Raw genomic sequence first — 17,776 nt, 5'->3', positions numbered from 1 at the left:
ATGCTAATATCGCTTGGAAAGCTCTTGACAATGTGCATGCTAAAATGCATGCAAAAACGCTGGATTTGCGCTTGTGTTTTGCGGGAAAACGCATGTGAATTAGGCTTGTGCTTTCCCGCAGCAGGGGGATGTGGAAATGATGCAGAAATTTCTGCTTAATTTACGCAAAGTGGGCACATAGCCTAATATCAGACCTTGCTGCATAAGGATCTGCATGTAGTTGTGTGTTGGTATCACTTTGTGTCTACAACAAAATGGCTCCTCACTGTGAGAGATCCTAATTCCTAAACTTCATTGTCTCTTATCCATTTGTAAACACCCAGAAAGGGAGGGGGGAGGAGGAGACATCAGACATGGAGCAAATCCAGCCCAGATTTTCAGCAGTCGTAATGCATGCCAGCTCTACACAAGGTTTTCATGCCAAATTTCAGTAGCGGCTCCCCCTAGTGTTTCAAAGTGGAACATGTCAAACTTTTTAAATTATTTTTCATATTTTACTCCATTAAAAAAATAAGATAATATTGGAGAAACGAATCAAAACAATAATACTTTACGTTTTCGCAAATGTTGAAAACATTTTTTTTTGATGGCACCTTCCCTTTAAGGCATCTGTACTCATGAGAAGTCTTTACACTCCTTGAAAATTGCACGTGTCTATACATTTAGCAGCTGGGTTCAGGAGAGTGACGACTTATAACCAGGACAAACAGAATAATGAGAAGAATGTATCAGGCTGGGTCTGTCAGTGGTGTAAAGTGATCCCTGCCGCTCAGGTCTCCTATTCTGTAGGACACTTCTGTAGATTGCATTATAGGCCGTCCCTTAGTCATGAGCAGCATTTAGTTGTGTGGAGCATGAATTGCGGCACATACATACGACGTCAGAGACTGGGAAGGTGGACGTCTCCCGCTGGATTTAGGCCTTGAAGCAGTAGGAGGACTAAGTTTCTCTCCAGTTGACACAAGGGAATCAAAGCCTTCAACATCTAACAGATAAAATACAGATATGGCAACAAATCTATCAACTAAGTGACATCTCTTTCTCTTCAAGTTGGATACGGTCAAACAGCTTCTCTGTCTTATACACGGCCATTTATTCTTTTCATCAGTATTATAAGTACTCAGTCGACTTCCCCAGAAATATAAAGAACCAGGAGGAACTTCTGTTCTATGATGAGATCGGCCTCGTGTTATAGATTTACTCCATTCAGGAGCAGAGGTTTCCCACAACGTAGTGATCTACTGCCATGAAGCTTCTACACTATTCTAATCATTGTATCCTGGGTTTTTATATGTATTGCTTGTATAAATAGGATTTCTAGTTGTAATGATGTACGTTAATCTATAACTGCTGGGCTACCGATGACCAACACAGACTAAAATACATCACATGCCGAAATTTCAACTTATTATCTGTCCCATCTACCCAGTTCTTTGCACAAAAGAACACAGCCAATAAATGGCCAAGGATGGTAAAAAAAGGCAGAATTTTACATTTGGCCAACAGTTTCTGATGCCAATTTCAGTGGGCTAAAAAACACAAAGCGCTTTTATAAGACGTGATTTACTGTCATTCATAAGAATTTGCAAATAAAATGGTGAGCAAAAACAGATTGAAACTGAATGAGAGCGGCACTCACCACTAGTACATGAAAATACAGCACTTTATTGTGGTTGTCACATGAGGAGACATAAAGACATAAATAAGCGACAGCTGTTTCACGTAAACTACGCTTTTTCCGGCTGAGCCTGAAGAAGTGTAGTTTATGCGAAACAGCTGTCGCTTACATTCCTCTTTATTCAGGCTCGGACTGGCCCATAGGGCAGCAGGGAAATCCTCTGGTGGGCCCCAACTCCACTATATGGGCAGTACTTGGCATAATTCACTTGGAACAGAAAAAAAGCAGCATACCATCATTCATTCACCAAAATACCCAGTTTATTATTATATAGAGGTATAGGTAAATTTGTGAACAAGGGTAGTGTAATATTTGCATGCAGTTGAAAAGTGGGTCCCCCAAAGTCAATGTTACTGGTGGGCCTTTGGCACCCCAGTCCGGCACTGTCTTTATGTCTCCTCATATGACGACCACAATACTGTGCTGTATTTTCACGTATCAATTGTGAGTGTCGCTCTCATTCAGTTTTTCATGCTGTTTTTGCTCATAATTTTGTACTGTTTTATCTCAAGATGAGCACCACTATATCTGGCAATCCGCTAGTTATGCTTGCCCTAATGCATTCCTGGAGGGTGTGTTAGCAGCACCCGAAATTCTGCTAATCTGTTATTTATTGGTCAAATAAAATGGTGCACAACATAAATTGAATTAAAGGGCTTGTCCCGTGATTTATTTTCAGGAGCGCACCGCTCTCCAGGCTCACAGCTACCTACTTGCTAAGAAGCAGTGCGCTCCTGCTTGATTGACAGTTCAGGCCAGATGTGAATCTAGCGCTCCCTGATGTTATATGAGGCAGCATTAAAGAAGTGCAGTGGTACTGAAGCTGGCCAGAATCGGAACTAATAGCAAGTTCCAAAGATCCTGTCCAGTTTCAGTGCAGTGCTTGCAAGCTCACTATGTAAGAGCTTGTAAGTGCATCTTTAGCCACTGCTACTGTCTAGGCTATGAACAGTAAACAATAAAAAAATGCAATTTTAATTATCAGGGGGCAGGTATTAAAGGGAATCTGTCAGCCCAATCTGACATTATAAAACAAAACCCTGTAGGGGATATAGTCACTCGAAAAATTACACCTATAGTTCCAAATCCTGCCTCTATTCTGCAGTAATTGAAGCTTAATCAAATAAGCAAATTAGGAAGCTTGATGCATCCTTAGTGTGACCAAGAGGCTCTGCAAACCGATCTCCCACTGATTTTGCACCCTCACTGGTGACTGTCAGCCTGAGCTTTTTCTGCAGACAGTTCTAGCTCCAGGCAAGGCAGCGCTGTCGATCACTAATGAGGGAGGCGGGGCATGCAAAACCAGTGTACGGAACGGTGCACTGAGCCTCTAGACCACTCTAAGGGTGCACAGTGAACTATAATAAGCATATATGATTACAGAGAATCTATCAGCAGGTTTTTGCTACGTAATGTGACAGCCGCATGATGTAGGAACAGAGACCCTGATTCCAGCAATGTATAACTTAGTTACTGGGTCCAGCACTTATGATAGAGTCACAATTTTCTCTGCTAAAGGTCTAGCAGACCTTGAAATGTTGAGCCCTATGTAATCCAGCCCATACCACTGATTGTACACAGAAAGCTGCCAATGTATATTGACAAAAAGCTGCCATTCAATGTTGGGGTGTGTGGATGGCCTAGGAGGCATGCGGGCAGCTTGTCCTATAGTGATAATCTCCTGCTGATAAAACTCTGTACTGAAACAGCAAAACACAGTCCAGTAAGTGACACATCGTTGGAATCAGGCTCTCAGCCCCTACATCATACTGCTCTCAAATTACAGAGCAAAAACAGGTGACAGATTCCCTTTAAACTTCAGTTTCTCAAGAAAAGAGGCAGTGATTTGTACCACTAAATATATCTACCCGTCTATGTGCTAAGTTTATATTGTCAGCTTGAGCCGCATTAAATAAATAGTAAATTAGAAAGTTGCTTGTTTTTACAAGCGCTTTCCAATTATACCTGACTTTGAAGATGGGAATAACCCTTAAAATAGATAGAAGTTAATACTTGTGGTTGATGCTATATTTTAAAACATTTTTGAAGGGTTCATTATTGCATGAATGTAGGATTTTGTATGTTCTCCCTGTGACGCCTCTTCTCGGAAGCCCTTTTCTTTACCCTGGGAGATGGGGGACTCGGAGTCGGGTCCTAAGATGGAGAGATGGGGTGCAGCCGTGGCCCGGACCCGCTCCGTGCTCAGGGCCGTCACAATTTAAAAGGGATGGTATGGGCTCATCCGGGTTGAGTGGCTGATTACAACTACGCCACCTGTGGCACCTGGTGAAGGCCACCAGCGCTGCCGCAGTCCGCTGAGGCCTGGTGTTAGGGCAGCTGGCGTTGTTACTACTCCCCACAGGCGGAGCAAGGCCTCAGGGCAGAGAGACAGGACGGAGGCGGGGTAGTAGTCTAGAAAGTCTGTGTCGTGCGGTGTAGCGCCGATTAAAGAAAGTCCGGAGGCCATAGGGGTGAACTTCCAAGGCTTTACTCACATAAGAGATGGCAGAAGGAAGGCGACTCCCTGCTCCTCGCGGAGTTCTGCGGCCACCAGGGACGGGGGTCCGACAACCTCCGAGCAAGTCCAGTGTTAAATCAGGATTCTGCACCAGAGTTTTCCTAGACTTCAGACCGGGTCCTTTCCCGTCTGTGTGTGTGTGGATAGGCCGGGTCTCCCTCTGAGCTCCTCTCAGAAAAAGGGTACGGGTGGCAGCTCCGCTCCTTCCGATACCCGGTGGGATCCTCAGGGCCTACCGGGCTTACCGACCAGGACGTGGAGTAGCAAGGTCGGGTGTCGGGGGCCGGTACCCCTCTTGCAGCCGGAATCCCTCTGAAAATATCAGGTGGGCGAGGACAGGTGGCGTCTACCGCTCCGTCTGCATCCTCCCTAGGATCCATTTGCTATGGAGCTACACTCTAAAGCTCCGGGCCTTCTTGGTCATGGTCCTTGACCGGGCTGAGACGTTCATCATCTCCAGCCAGCCCCTCGTCCCAAGGCCAAGGTACGAGGGCTGTGTCTCCATCCGCTGCAGGTCCACACAGGATCCACACTCAGGGTGGGAGATCACAGTGTTCACAGTTCCAAGACTGATCAAAGACCAAAGGACCTCCCAAAAGACCATGAACCAAGATGGCTTTTTATTAAATATGAAATTTAAAGTGTCACTAAAATGTGAGTCCTCCACCCTCACCCACTAAATGGTTCCCCTAACTCTTGGTTCCCCAATCTCCCTGTAACCAGGAGGGCAGCACATAGTGCATTCTAGCCCCCTCTGGTGGGAGAAGTGTGGTGTTGGATGTGAAGGAAGGGTCCTGACCATCACACTGTTCTTACCTCAGAGGAGGAACACTACACTCCATTAGAGAAGTGCAGCATTCCTGTGGCGGTCGAACCCTCAGGGGCGCCACATCCCCGTGTTCGCATGGGTTTCCTCCCACACCCCAAAGACATATTGATAGGGGATCTAGATTGCTAGCCCCCAATGTGGATAGTGTTGATAATGTCTGTAAAGAGCTGTGGAATTAATGACGCTCTATAAGTAAAATAAAAAAAAAGTTCACATGTTGCAGCTGCATTGCATTTTTTTGCCATTTCTATCTCGATTGCAGCAACAAAAAAACGAAGAAAACCCTGCAAAAGCAAAGTGTGAATGCAGCCTTAAATTCAAAATCAATGTCAGCTTTCACATATCTACAACAATCTTGCATTCAAAAACTCATATCCCAAGATAAACTTCTCCTGTTTCACAGAATATACCCATATCTTGTAAAATGCTACAGGCAATAAGAAAGCAAACCAAAAACTATCAGCAAGGAGGGGGCTGGAGACAGCACAGCTAGGGGGAAGCCACCCATGACTGGGATTGGTCTAGAGGTTTCACCCCCCCCCCTTTTGAATGAGGCAGCCTTGGGGATTGGATAATGGGAAGTTGGGGGGTGGGTAGTGGGAGAGGCGCATATATAGGGAAAAGTGTGGGAAAACCGCCATTCCCTGAGGAGCAGCAGAGTGATTTACCCAGAAATGGCGTCCGTCGAATCCCTGGTGGGCCAGCTCAGAGACGTCGCCATGACACCAGGGAGGCAAGCATCTGCGGGCAGGCAGCAGTCCAGGGAACCACTGCTGCCTGGCTCACAAGGACGACGCGGAAGGGAAGGAGCGGCGGGTAGCGACACCGCTCTGCCTGGCAGCGTCCAGGCCTGTGCGTCTGGGTCTGGTTGCCGGAGGAGGCCCAGAGCTGCATCCAGGAGTGCAAGACGGTCTGGCGGGAGGCGATCGTCAGGGAGAAGCCAGTCTGCAGCATCCGTGACCATTCAGGTCCCCCTGGTGACGCGGAGGCCAGGGGCGCGGGCCTTGAGTGGCGAATGGACACAGAAGGATCCGATTCCAGGAGTGATCGTGACGGAAGAGGTGATCGTCAGGACTCAGGAATTCCGGCTGGCGGGGACACAGCACCTGCGCAACTGCGTGAGTATGATTCTATGTCTTGTTTGTCGCCCGCAGGGGCTGTTTTGCTAAGGGGAGGTAGCGGTCAGTTTGTAGGGCCAGGGGGGAGGAGTTTAGGTGGTCCCGGGGGTGCAGAGGTATCGGGGATTAGGGATATCTTGCATAGCATGTCACAGATTTTGCTTAGAATGGAGAGCGGTGCAGCGGGTGGGGCAAGTCCATCCCCCGTAGGAGCTTGGTTACCAGGCCAGGAGGTGTTGCTGCAACCCAGTTGCGTTACGGTAGGGTCTGCGGCGGGCACAGAGGTAGCATCTACGGGCGTTTCAGTATCGGTTTAGACGGAAAAGGACAAGGGCGATACGGTGAAGCTGGATGATAGGGCAAAGGGTGAGGTGTATGTGTGCTTCGAGGGGCCACTGGGGGCACATTTAAAAAAAGAGGTGAAGGAGAAAATTTGGCGTGATGAATATGTCGAAATTTTCTCCCTCCTTCCCTTGGAGAAGTTTAATTTAGACAAGGGGAGGAAGGATAATAGCAAAAAGGAAGAGGAGGAGAAGCGCAGGTGGCGCTTGATCCCTCAGACTTTTGCAAATTGGCTTCAAGCATTCGCTATATTGGCTGGTGTCATTGGGGAAAAGTTTCCTGAAAATTGTCTATTCTGTTACTTAGAAGCGATTGGGGAAGCGCATCGTACTTACGGGGGACAAACATGGCTGAGGTACGACGAGCAATTCAGGCACAGGAAGGCGGTGCGGCCTGAGATTAAGTGGGACCAGAAAGATATTGGCCTTTGGTTAAAAGTGATGGCCCCTGCTAGATACAGGCAGTCCTTTCACCGGAGCGGGGGAAGCGGGAGTCAATCGTCGGGACAGGGGGGAGGTAGTCAGGGAGCACAGGGAGGAAAAGAAAAGTCGGGAACGTTCTGGCAATTTAATGATGGCTAGTGCAAATAAGAGAACGGCTGTAAGTTCAAGCACGTTTGTTCCCATTGCAACTGGAGCTCCCATGGGGCTGCAAAATGCTTCAAAAAAGGAAAAGGAAGGATGTCGTGGGTACCGGTCAAGGGGGTGACTCCAGTGAATCTGCTAGGGATGGCCCCCTTTCTAAGTAGATATCCCGATCAATCGAAGGCCAGGATTATTAATGATGGTTTTTTGGAGGGTTTCAGGATCCCGCCTCCTGACCATACGGTTCCTTTTTCTGTTAAGAATTTGAGGTCTGCTTTGTTGCATTCAGAGGTTGTCGGTGTTAAGTTAGTAAAGGAAGTTGAGTTAGGTCGTATGGCAGGGCCTTTTGATAGTCTACCGGTTGAAGGCGTGATCATTTCTCCTTTGGGGGTAGTGCCTAAGAAGGAGCCAAATAAATTTCGCCTGATCCGGCATTTGTCGTACCCAAAAGGTTGTTCGGTCAATGACGGTATAGCGCCGGAATTATGTTCAGTTGAATACACATCATTTGATGCGGCTGTGTCATGGGTTCGTAGGTACGGGCCTGGGTCACTGTTAGTGAAAACTGACATTGAATCAGCTTTTAGGCTACTTCCGGTTCACCCGGCTAGCATTCCGCTATTGGGTTGTTTTTGGAACAAAGGTTATTACCTAGATAGGTGTTTGCCTATGGGTTGTTCTATTTCATGTTCATTGTTTGAAACTTTCAGTACTTTTCTGGAATGGGTGGTCAGGGATGTTGCAGGTGTGCAGTCCGTTATTCATTACCTGGATGATTTTTTGTTCATAGGTCCCCCAGATTCGTTTGTCTGTGGTAACTTGGGTGTCGCATTGGGGGGCGATAGAGAGTGACGAGGATAGGACGTTGGCAGTCTTGTTTTTGGTTGGTAAGGCTGCGGACTTAGGGTGGTCGGCATCTAGAATTAGTAAATTTGTTGCTGGGCTCGCATTCAATTTCAAGTTACAGGGTTTGACTGATGTTACTAAATCCTTTTTGGTCAATCAGGCACTTAGAGGTTTTCGAAAAGGTAGCAAGAGTTTGGATAAGCGTAGGCCAGTCACGTTTAGTATGTTGGAAAGGTTAGGTCTGGTTTTGGAAAGGATTTGTTGTTCTACTTTTGAGGCGGCTCTGTTTACGTTAGCCTTTTCCTTAGCTTTTTTTGGGGCGATGAGAGTAGGCGAGTTGGTCGCCCCCAGCAGGAATAGGGCGGGAGGTTTATTAGCCGAAGACACGAGTTGCTGGGCCTGGGGTATCGATTTTTGGATTAGACGCGCAAAAACTGATCAGTTGGGTAGAGGTAAGCGCGTCGTTTGAGGTAGAGTGGACGGGGCTCTGATGTGTCCAAGAAGGTGCTTGGAGGTTTATTGGCAAGTGTGGTCGTGTAGATCCGGCCTACTGTTACGTCATTGCAACGGGTCATTTCTTTCCCGTTTCCAGTGTATAGTGGTCCTAAAAAAGGGGGTGCAGGAGTTGGGCCTTAGCCCGGGTGTTTATGGTTCACATTCCTTTAGGATTGGCGCAGTGTATGAGGCTGATAGGCGCGGTTTGGGGGCGGAGGTGATAAAGCGGATTGGAAGGTGGAGTTCGGACCGTTATTTGACGTATGTTCGCCGTTAAATAACGCAGGACTTTGTTCATTTGTGAGTTGTTGAATATGCTTGTTTATTATTCTTTTAGGTGGCTTCCCCGTGTTAGCTTGGATTTTCGGACATTCGTACGTGCATTGGGGGGCGCTGCATGCTGACGTAAGGCGTGACGGTAGGCAGTTGGGCTTTCCGAGGGTACAAGTGGTTATAAGGGGGCTAGGTTTTAGAGGGATGGTATGGAGCCGTTTTTTGTCGGAGTTTCATAAAGCGGCCAGATTGGACAGAACACCGGATATTCTGGTTGTGCAGTTGTGAGGGAACGATTTGGGGGCAAGGCCCGTGAGAGAGTTAATTCGGGATATCCGTTTTGATTTTTTGAGATTGTGGACTTCGTTCCCGGGGGTTCTGACGGTTTGGTCAGATATAGAGCCCAGGAAGAAATGGCGGGTGGTCAGATCAGAAAAAGGTATAAATAGAGCAAGAGTGAAATTAAATAGGGCCGTGTCTAGCTTTGTGTCAAGGAATGGTGGGATAAGTTTTAGGCACTTTGAGTTGGAATCGGGGGTTGGTAATTTTTGGTTGAAGGACGGTGTTCATCTCAATGATATCGGTATTGATCTTTGGGCCCTTGCAATACAGGAGGGGATTGAAGGGTGTTGGTAGCTTTGGGGCACTCACGAGCCTAAGGTTTCAGGGCTGTTTGTGGTTGGCGGGGGGTGGGGTTCTTGGAGTTGGTACCGAATTGTCGGTGGAAGGAATTGGGAAAATTCCAGGTCGTTTAAATTGAGTGGGGGGTGATCTGGCAGTCGGTTCTGGGCTCTGGACGGGGCTTTACCTCGAGAGCATTTAGTTGGTTGGTCTTTCACGGAATGTGGAAGTTTTTGGTGCCTTTGAGCTGGTGCTGAACGGCTGAGGGTAACATGGCGGTTGATTTTTTAAGTTAATTTAAAGCCAGATCTATTAGCTCCAAGAACCCTCCCTCCATATATATATATATATATATATATATATTCCATTGTTATTTTGTTTGTTATTTGTTGTTTGTTAATAAACGGCCGCTGTGGCCAAATTTATTCAACGAATAACAGGTTGTAGAGTCTTTATTTCAGGGACGGGATCATGGGATCCCTTGGTATGTTGGGAAGAGGGAAGCCATCAGGTAGGAAACCACATTGGGCGTAACAGGTCATGCGTAGTTATAGTTGTTCATTAAAGTCAGATGCTTCCTAATGAGTCACGATCACCCATGGGTCAACAGGTCAATAGCAACAATGCCAGAGTGTTAAATGATTGCACACAGTCCTTATAAAACAGCATGGAGCCGGCCCCCCGAATCATCACCGAGGTATTATACACTTTACAAGTCACAAAATATAAGTCCAGCCGTAAGTGGCACAGTATAATGTGTTGGCAAGTAAAGTGACAGGCAAAGTAAGATCAAAGCTGGTGGAGATTATCCTGCAAAACATTATTGGAATTTGGAATTTAGAAGTTAAATTAAAGGGATTCTATCAATTCTGACATCCAAATCAAAGTCATCACAGGTCCTTGTTGGGGTTCTTGCACTTAGGCCATTAATGACATCAGTGTGCAATCAGTGTGTGATCAGTGTGCGATCAGTGTGTCATCAGTGTGTGATCAGTGTACCATAGTGTGATCAGTGTGCCATCAGTGTGCGATCAGTGTGCCATCAGTGTGTCATCAGTGTGCAATCAGTGTGTGATCAGTGTGCGATCAGTGTGCCATCAGTGTGCGATCAGTGTGCCATAGTGTGTGATCAGTGTGTCATCAGTGTGTGATCAGTGTGTCATCCGTGTGTGATCAGTGTGGCATCCGTGTGTCATCAGTGTGTGATCAGTGTGTCATCAGTGTGTGATCAGTGTGTGATCAATGTGTCATCAGTGTGTGATCAGTGTGCCATAGTGTGATCAGCGTGCCATCAGTGTGTCATCAGTGTGTCATCAGTGTGTCATCCGTGTGTGATCAGTGTGCCATCACTGTGCCATTAATGTCATTGGTGTGTCATCAGTGTGTGATCAGTGTGTCATCAGTGTGTAATCAGTGTGTCATCCATGTGTGATCAGTGTGCCATCAGTGTGCCATTAATGTCATTGGTGTGTGATCAGTGTGCCATCAGTATGTGATCAGTGTGCCATTAATGTCATCAGTGAGCCATCAGTGTGTGATCAGTTTGCAATCAGTGTGCGATCAGTGTGTCACCAGTGTCATTATTGTGTCATAGTGTATGATCAGTGTGCCATCAGTGTGCGATCAGTGTGTCACCAGTGTCATTAGTGTGTCATAGGGTATGATCAGTGTGCGATCAGTGTGCCATCAGTGTGTGATCAGTGTGTGATCAGTGTGCCATTAAAGTCATCAGTGTGTGATCAGTGTGCCATCAGTGTGTGATCAGTGTGTCATCCGTGTGTGATCAGTGTGTCATCCGTGTGTGATCAGTGTGCCATCAGTGTGCCATTAATATCATTGGTGTGTGATCAGTGTGCCATCAGTGTGTGATCAGTGTGCCATTAATGTCATCAGTGTGCCATCACTGTGCGATCAGTGTGCCATCAGTGTGTGATCAGTGTGTGATCAGTGTGCCATTAAAGTCATCAGTGTGTGATCAGTGTGCCATCAGTGTGTGATCAGTGTGTCATCCGTGTGTGATCAGTGTGTCATCCGTGTGTGATCAGTGTGCCATCAGTGTGCCATTAATATCATTGGTGTGTGATCAGTGTGCCATCAGTGTGTGATCAGTGTGCCATTAATGTCATCAGTGTGCCATCAGTGTGCGATCAGTGTGTCATAGTCTATGATCAGTGTGCCATCAGTGTACGATCAATGTGTCATCAGTGTGTGATCAGTGTGCCATTAATGTCATCAGTGTGTCATAGTGCGTGATCAGTGTGCCATCAGTGTGTGATCAGTGTGCCATCAGTGTGTCATCAGTATCATTAGTGTGTGATCAGTGAGTCATTAATGTCATCAGTGTGCCATCAGTGTGTCATCAGTGTGTGATCAGTGTGCCATCAGTGTGTCATCAGTATCATTAGTGTGTAATCAGTGTGACATTAATGTCATCAGTGTGTCATCAGTGTGTGATCAGTGTGCCATCAGTGTGTCATCAGTATCATTAGTGTGTGATCAGTGAGCCATTAATGTCATCAGTGTGCCATCAGTGTGTCATCAGTGTGTGATCAGTGTGCCATCAGTGTGTCATCAGTATCATTAGTGTGTAATCAGTGTGCAATTAATGTCATCAGTGTGTCATCAGTGTGCGATCAGTGTGATATTACTGTCATCAGTGTACCATAGTGTGTGATCAGTGTGCCATCAGTGTGTGATCAGTGTGCGACCAGAGTGTCATCAGTGTGTGATCAGTGTGCCATTAATGTCATCAGTGTGTCATCAGTGTGTGATCAGTGTGCCATCAGTGTGTCATCAGTGTGTAATCAGTGTGTGATCAGTGTGTCATCCGTGTGTGATCAGTGTGCCATCAGTGTGCCATTAATGTCATTGGTATGTGATCAGTGTGCCATAGTGTGTGATCAGTGTGCCATCAGTGTGCGATCAGTGTGTGATCAGTGTGTCATCAGTATCATTAGAGTGTGATCAGTGTACCATTAATGTCATCAGTGTGCCATAGTGTGTGATCAGTGTGTCATCAGTATCATTAGTGTGTAATCAGTGTGCCATTAATGTTATCAGTGTGTTATCAGTGTGCCATTACTGTCATCAGTGTGCCATAGTGTGTGATCAGTGTGCCATCAGTGTGTGATCACATGACCAGCGGTGGTGCATGCATGATGATTCCATATGAATTGCACTGAGTGACAGTTGGAAGAGACAGTTGGAATTGCCCAGCGACAGTGGAGGAGATGTCGTCTGACCCAAAGCAAAGCAATAATATGGATGCAAAAGAGGAGGAGATTGTGGTGAGGAGAGAAGGAGTGAAGACTGGAAGACCTTCCCATGACACATCTGATGATGAGAGGAAGTCTTCAGTCAACAGGACAAAACCACCAGTCCAGAAGAAAGAAGTAGTAGAGGAGAACGTGGTGAGGAGAGAAGGACTGAAGACTGGAAGACCTTCCCATGACACATCTGATGATGAGAGGAAGTCTTCAGTCAACAGGACAAAACCACCAGTCCAGAAGAAAGAAGAAGTAGAGGAGAACGTGGTGAGGAGAGAAGGACTGAAGACTGGAAGACCTTCCCATGACACATCTGATGATGAGAGGAAGTCTTCAGTCAAACAACCAGTCCAGAAGAAAGAGGAAGTGGAAGAAAAGGAGGAGGTAGAAAGTCAGATGATGGGAGCCAAGAAGAGAGGAGCCATCTTCATCTCATCGGGGGACAGAAAGGAGAAGAAAAGAAGAAGGATTACATCAGGACAGAAAGCCATGGATCTAAACCAGAAAGCTGAAGAAGCTGAAGGAAGCAGCGGTGTTCGGCCAACCGGCTCCAAAAGCACAGTCTCTGATACTGATACCATCAAGAGGAGATTATTATTCCATCATGTGCTTGGCCAGGGAAGTTTTGGGACGGTCCTGCTGGCGGAAGATTCATCTACCCACAAACATTTTGCTGTTAAGATCATCGGCAAAAGAGCCCTGCTTGCTGAAGGTGATGAGCGTGTGATGGTGGAGCGACGGGTTTTACAGCTGGCATCTGGGAGCCCCTTCCTTGTCCACGCAGACTTTGCATTCCAGACCAAGGTACAGTATTGATTGCTGGATATTAGGAAATGTCACACGTACCACACACTGCTCTGCCTCATGGACCCCACTGATATCATCTTCTTACATCTCAATGTAGCATGTCCCAAGGTAACCACAGAATATAAGGTTAATGTGACACTTATACACATGGGATATTGTGGCCCCTACTGTTATTAATATAATTCATTGTGGAGCGCGGTACATTGGGAATCATTTATTAAAAGCTTTTACTTTTCCAGGTCAGTTAAAACAATCTTAGCTGATCTCTAATTGGTTAGTATGGGTAACTAGTTTTCTAGTAGGCAGATTTATTAATGAGGCCCAATGTCCCCCACACTTTAAATTATTGAAAATATCAGATGTAATCACAGAGGTCAATGACCTGTAAAAATTCACTTCCCCCGGACCTCATGATTCTAATTGGGTGACTGGTAATATTTGTATCATTTACAGTATTAGCTGGGCATTATCTCGTTTGTAGGCATCAATGCCATGTAGTAGTCTATGGACATTTATATCCACTCTGTGATCAGGGCTGTTACAAAAGAGGCTCGATATTCTTTGTAATATTCAACCTGCTGCTGCAGAACCTCTTCCTGCCGTCATCACCTTCTTGATATGACTTATACATTGCTCTGAAGGAAATTTTTTGTATTAAGTAAAATGTGTTTATATGTTTTTTTTGGACTCTATGCCATTTCTTTGACACTATAATTTTGCATATTATTATCTTGTATAGACATGGGATTTCAGAATAGATTAAATGTATTTAATGTTTGTTATTTCCTGGATGACATTGTATTTTGTGTATACCATGTGGGGGACCCTGTGTACACTATATGTCAGGGCTATTGACTTTTGTGCACTTTATATACAATTTGAAAATGTGTTATTTTTGTATACAAGTATTATCTGTATCTTAATAAAGTTTTTTTAATTAATGGTGGGACAATGTTATGTACTTGGGGTCACTTTTTTTTCCGTCACCATGTTTTCTATGTATGAATATACTGTAATAAAGTACCAAATCCACTGTCTTTGAGTGAAACTTCTTCTAACTTAACCAACTAATGGAAAAAATGGTATTATATTGAGCATGGGCGGGCTGGGCCAGGGGGCAGAGGGGCACATGCTCACCGGGCCGGCCACCAAGCAGCTGTTGAGGGCCGCCCAGCCATCTGCTGCTTTAGAGAACGCAGGGCGGCCCTGTATATGTAAATGTGTACATGTGCCGGCCGGGCGTCTGCAGCGCAGCACAGCAGGCACTGCTCACATTCTTCTGCCTGCCGGAGAGAAGCTTCATCCGCTGAGCAGTACCGGAGAGCAGACATCTTTGATTCCTATAAGTCTGAGCTCCGGATAGCGCTGGGACAGGAGATTTATGCTTTTTGTAGAGTGTGGAAGTGGCAGGACGCTGTTCACCTCCTGACAAGTCCAGAGGCCGGATCCTGAATGTGATCTATGGACGTTCTGCTGATGATCAGAAAGATTTATTGTAGCAGATGGACCCTTCATGCAGGTTGGGGTCGCGCTGTCAGTGTGAGGTTATCGCCCCTCATCTGTATGAATGTTCAAATCACATCGTACCCGAGATAGAGACCCTGCAGACCTGACTATAAAGACCCCTGCCCAAGACTGATCCTGCACCGACTACAGGACAACACAGATTATATATATATATACTGCCATCTCTACAAAGTGATGTCTTGTAGTCGGTGCAGGATCAGTCCAGGGCATATATGATCTAATGTCAGTGCACAATATAGAAATATGAATATCAAAAGACTGACCGTCACTTCCAAACAGAAAACAGGTGTGTACAGGCATACCTCCCAACTTTGGAAGAAGAGAAAGAAGGACAGATCGGCAAATTTGGCCGTGCCCCTGGCCACACCCATTTACCATTTCTTATTCCCAGGGCTGGCTCCAGGTTTCCGCAGGTCCCGGGCCAAAGAGTCTCAGTGGGCTCCTTTAACACATACCATGATACGTGACCCACAGATATGGCAGAGAAATCCCTGTGCAAGCCCCCAAATGACCCTTTTCCTGTGCAAGCCCCCAACATTACATCCTACCCTGTGCAAGTCTCTCAACATGACCCCCTTCCCTTTGAAAGCCCCCAACATGACCTCCTACCCTGTGCAAGCCCCCAAATGCTGAGACTTGTAATCCTTATTCCTCACTAAGACTATGTTAATACTAATGATGACAAAAAAGTAATAGTACTTGTAGTGCCATACCCTTTCCTACTTCCATTTGCCTGATGACAGAGCTGCTGGGACTTGTAGTGCCCGATCCTACCCGGTAAATAACAGCACATTATAGCCCCTCTCTATATACTAACCCCTTCCTACTGTACTTGCATGATGACAGAGCTGCCTGCATGCTGGGACTTGTAGCTCCGCTCTCCACCCTGTACACAATGCTAATCTTCACCACACCCCTATGTAATAACAATATTACACTTCTGTCTCCCACATCTCCCTGTCAAGTACGAAACTGTATTCCCCGGCAGCCACATAAAACCACATCTAGGGAAACAGGAAGTTCAAGGATGCAGTGTATGCTAGGAAACGTAGTCCTAGTCCAATCTATATACACCCACTATGCACTTAGCATGCGGTTAGAGTCAGCCATCTTCTCAGTGCACAGTGACAATGCGCTCTCTCACCAGCTGTGGTCAGAAGTAATGAGACGGTAACAGAGTGCACTGTCATTACACATTGTAAGTAAAAAATTAGACAAGTGTCGCCCCCACAAGTGATGTCAGATTAGAGATTCAGCAGCCAGGTATCAATTAACTGAATGCTGGACCAGAGTCCCACATATCGATCCGCTCACCTCTGGTTATGTCCTTTCTTTGTAGTAGACCTAGATACATTTAAAAATGTGGTGCAAATTTTGTTTAAGGTCATGTGCAAATGTTGCATGTTTGATGCATCTTTTTCAGCACAAATTTGGCACTGAAAATATGCAACGTTTTGTTGTCCCAGCAAAGTGAATGCAGACATCGCTTATTTTTTTCCTAGCAGATTTGCATCAGATTCAAACCTGAAGCATGTCAATTCTTGCAGCTTTTTTCACCCATGCTAATGAGTGAGGAAAAATACGCAACAAAAATGCAAGTAAAAAACGAGGCAAAAACAGGTGTATTTTATGAAGAGTTTTCCCTGCCAAGACATCAGGATTTGCAACAGAATTTTCTGCTGCAAATCCTGAATGTTTGCACAGAACTTAAGGTTATATGCACACGTTAAGTATTTGCTGCAGATGTTTCTGCACCAAAAATGTGTCCATTGGCAGAAAAACCGCTGCATAAAATCCACACGTTTTTGCTGAAGTTTTTTATGCGTTTTTCTCCACTCATTGGAATGGGGGAAAACACTGAAAGAATGGACATGCAGCAGATATGAAACTACTTCAAATCTGCAATTAAGAAATAAGCAACGTGTGCATGAGATTTCAGATATCTCAATCACTTTGCTGTATTTTTTGCAGCAAAAAAGTGGGGAAACCGCAGCACAAAGGCAACGTGTGCACATACCTTAAGGTGGTTGTTCTTGTTAAAATCTAAGCATTAGCTAAACGAGTGCACATTAGAAAAACCACAGAAGGAATTGAGAGGCTGCGCTCTGCAGAGCCATACACTGCACTAGTCAGTGTTACCTAGCCTTATGTATGACTAGCTTTAGGCAGCGCACACGCTTTTAGAGGTGCAGTAAAGCAAGGTACGCTGTGCTGTTCTACACCCCTGAGAAAAACCTATGCCAGGAGTAATGGTGGTCACACAAGTATAGGGGTACTACAGAGTTACCTAGAAATGTCGCTTTTTTTTTGTTTGTGTTTTTTTGCAAATCTACACACTCAAGCAAGTCACAATTGAACTCAACAACATGAAACGGGTAAAAGTATATTATATATGACTAACTTATTATGCTGTATATACCAGTATATATCAGTATTGCACATACAGTATACAGGATATATGTCTGGTATATATTATAGTATGACAACAGACATCAGATATTACACTATCACATATTATCTATATATAATATCTAATGTCTGTGCACTTAGTATGTTGCATACAGTATACAGAGGAATATGTGACTGGTGTGTGATATACAATGTGAACAGACACCATATGTCTGTACGCAAAGTATAAGGCCTCATTCACACGTGTGTCCGGTACGTGTGGTGACAGTTTTCACACGAACTGGAGACACTTACACATGTAGACCCATTAAATGAATGTGCCTGTGCACATGTCACTGTGTTTCCACGGACCATGTGTCCGTAGGCAAAACATGCTGAAATGTCCATTTTTTGCACACCGTACGGGTCGGAAGATGTCCAACACACGCGCGCACATCTGTGTGTCATAAGTATGACACGTACC

At 45.6% G+C, this 17,776-nt stretch overlaps 1 protein-coding gene across 1 annotated transcript in view; it reads right to left on the bottom strand.

Moving 5' to 3' along the window:
* Positions 1–17,776, bottom strand: part of LOC141224329 (SH3 domain-containing kinase-binding protein 1-like) — an 87,538-nt gene that overhangs the window by 14,035 nt on the left and 55,727 nt on the right. The window contains exon 3 of the mRNA XM_073666906.1: positions 873–985. Within this exon, the coding sequence (XP_073523007.1) occupies positions 873–985 (113 nt within the window). The remainder of the gene's footprint in view (positions 1–872; positions 986–17,776) is intronic.

The sequence above is a fragment of the Phyllobates terribilis genome, unplaced genomic scaffold (assembly GCF_046119375.1).
Source record: "Phyllobates terribilis strain yellow unplaced genomic scaffold, ASM4611937v1 Scaffold_390__1_contigs__length_1800157, whole genome shotgun sequence".
In the NCBI taxonomy this organism is placed as follows: Eukaryota; Metazoa; Chordata; class Amphibia; order Anura; family Dendrobatidae; genus Phyllobates; species Phyllobates terribilis.
This window is presented reverse-complemented; position numbering and strand designations above follow the sequence as displayed.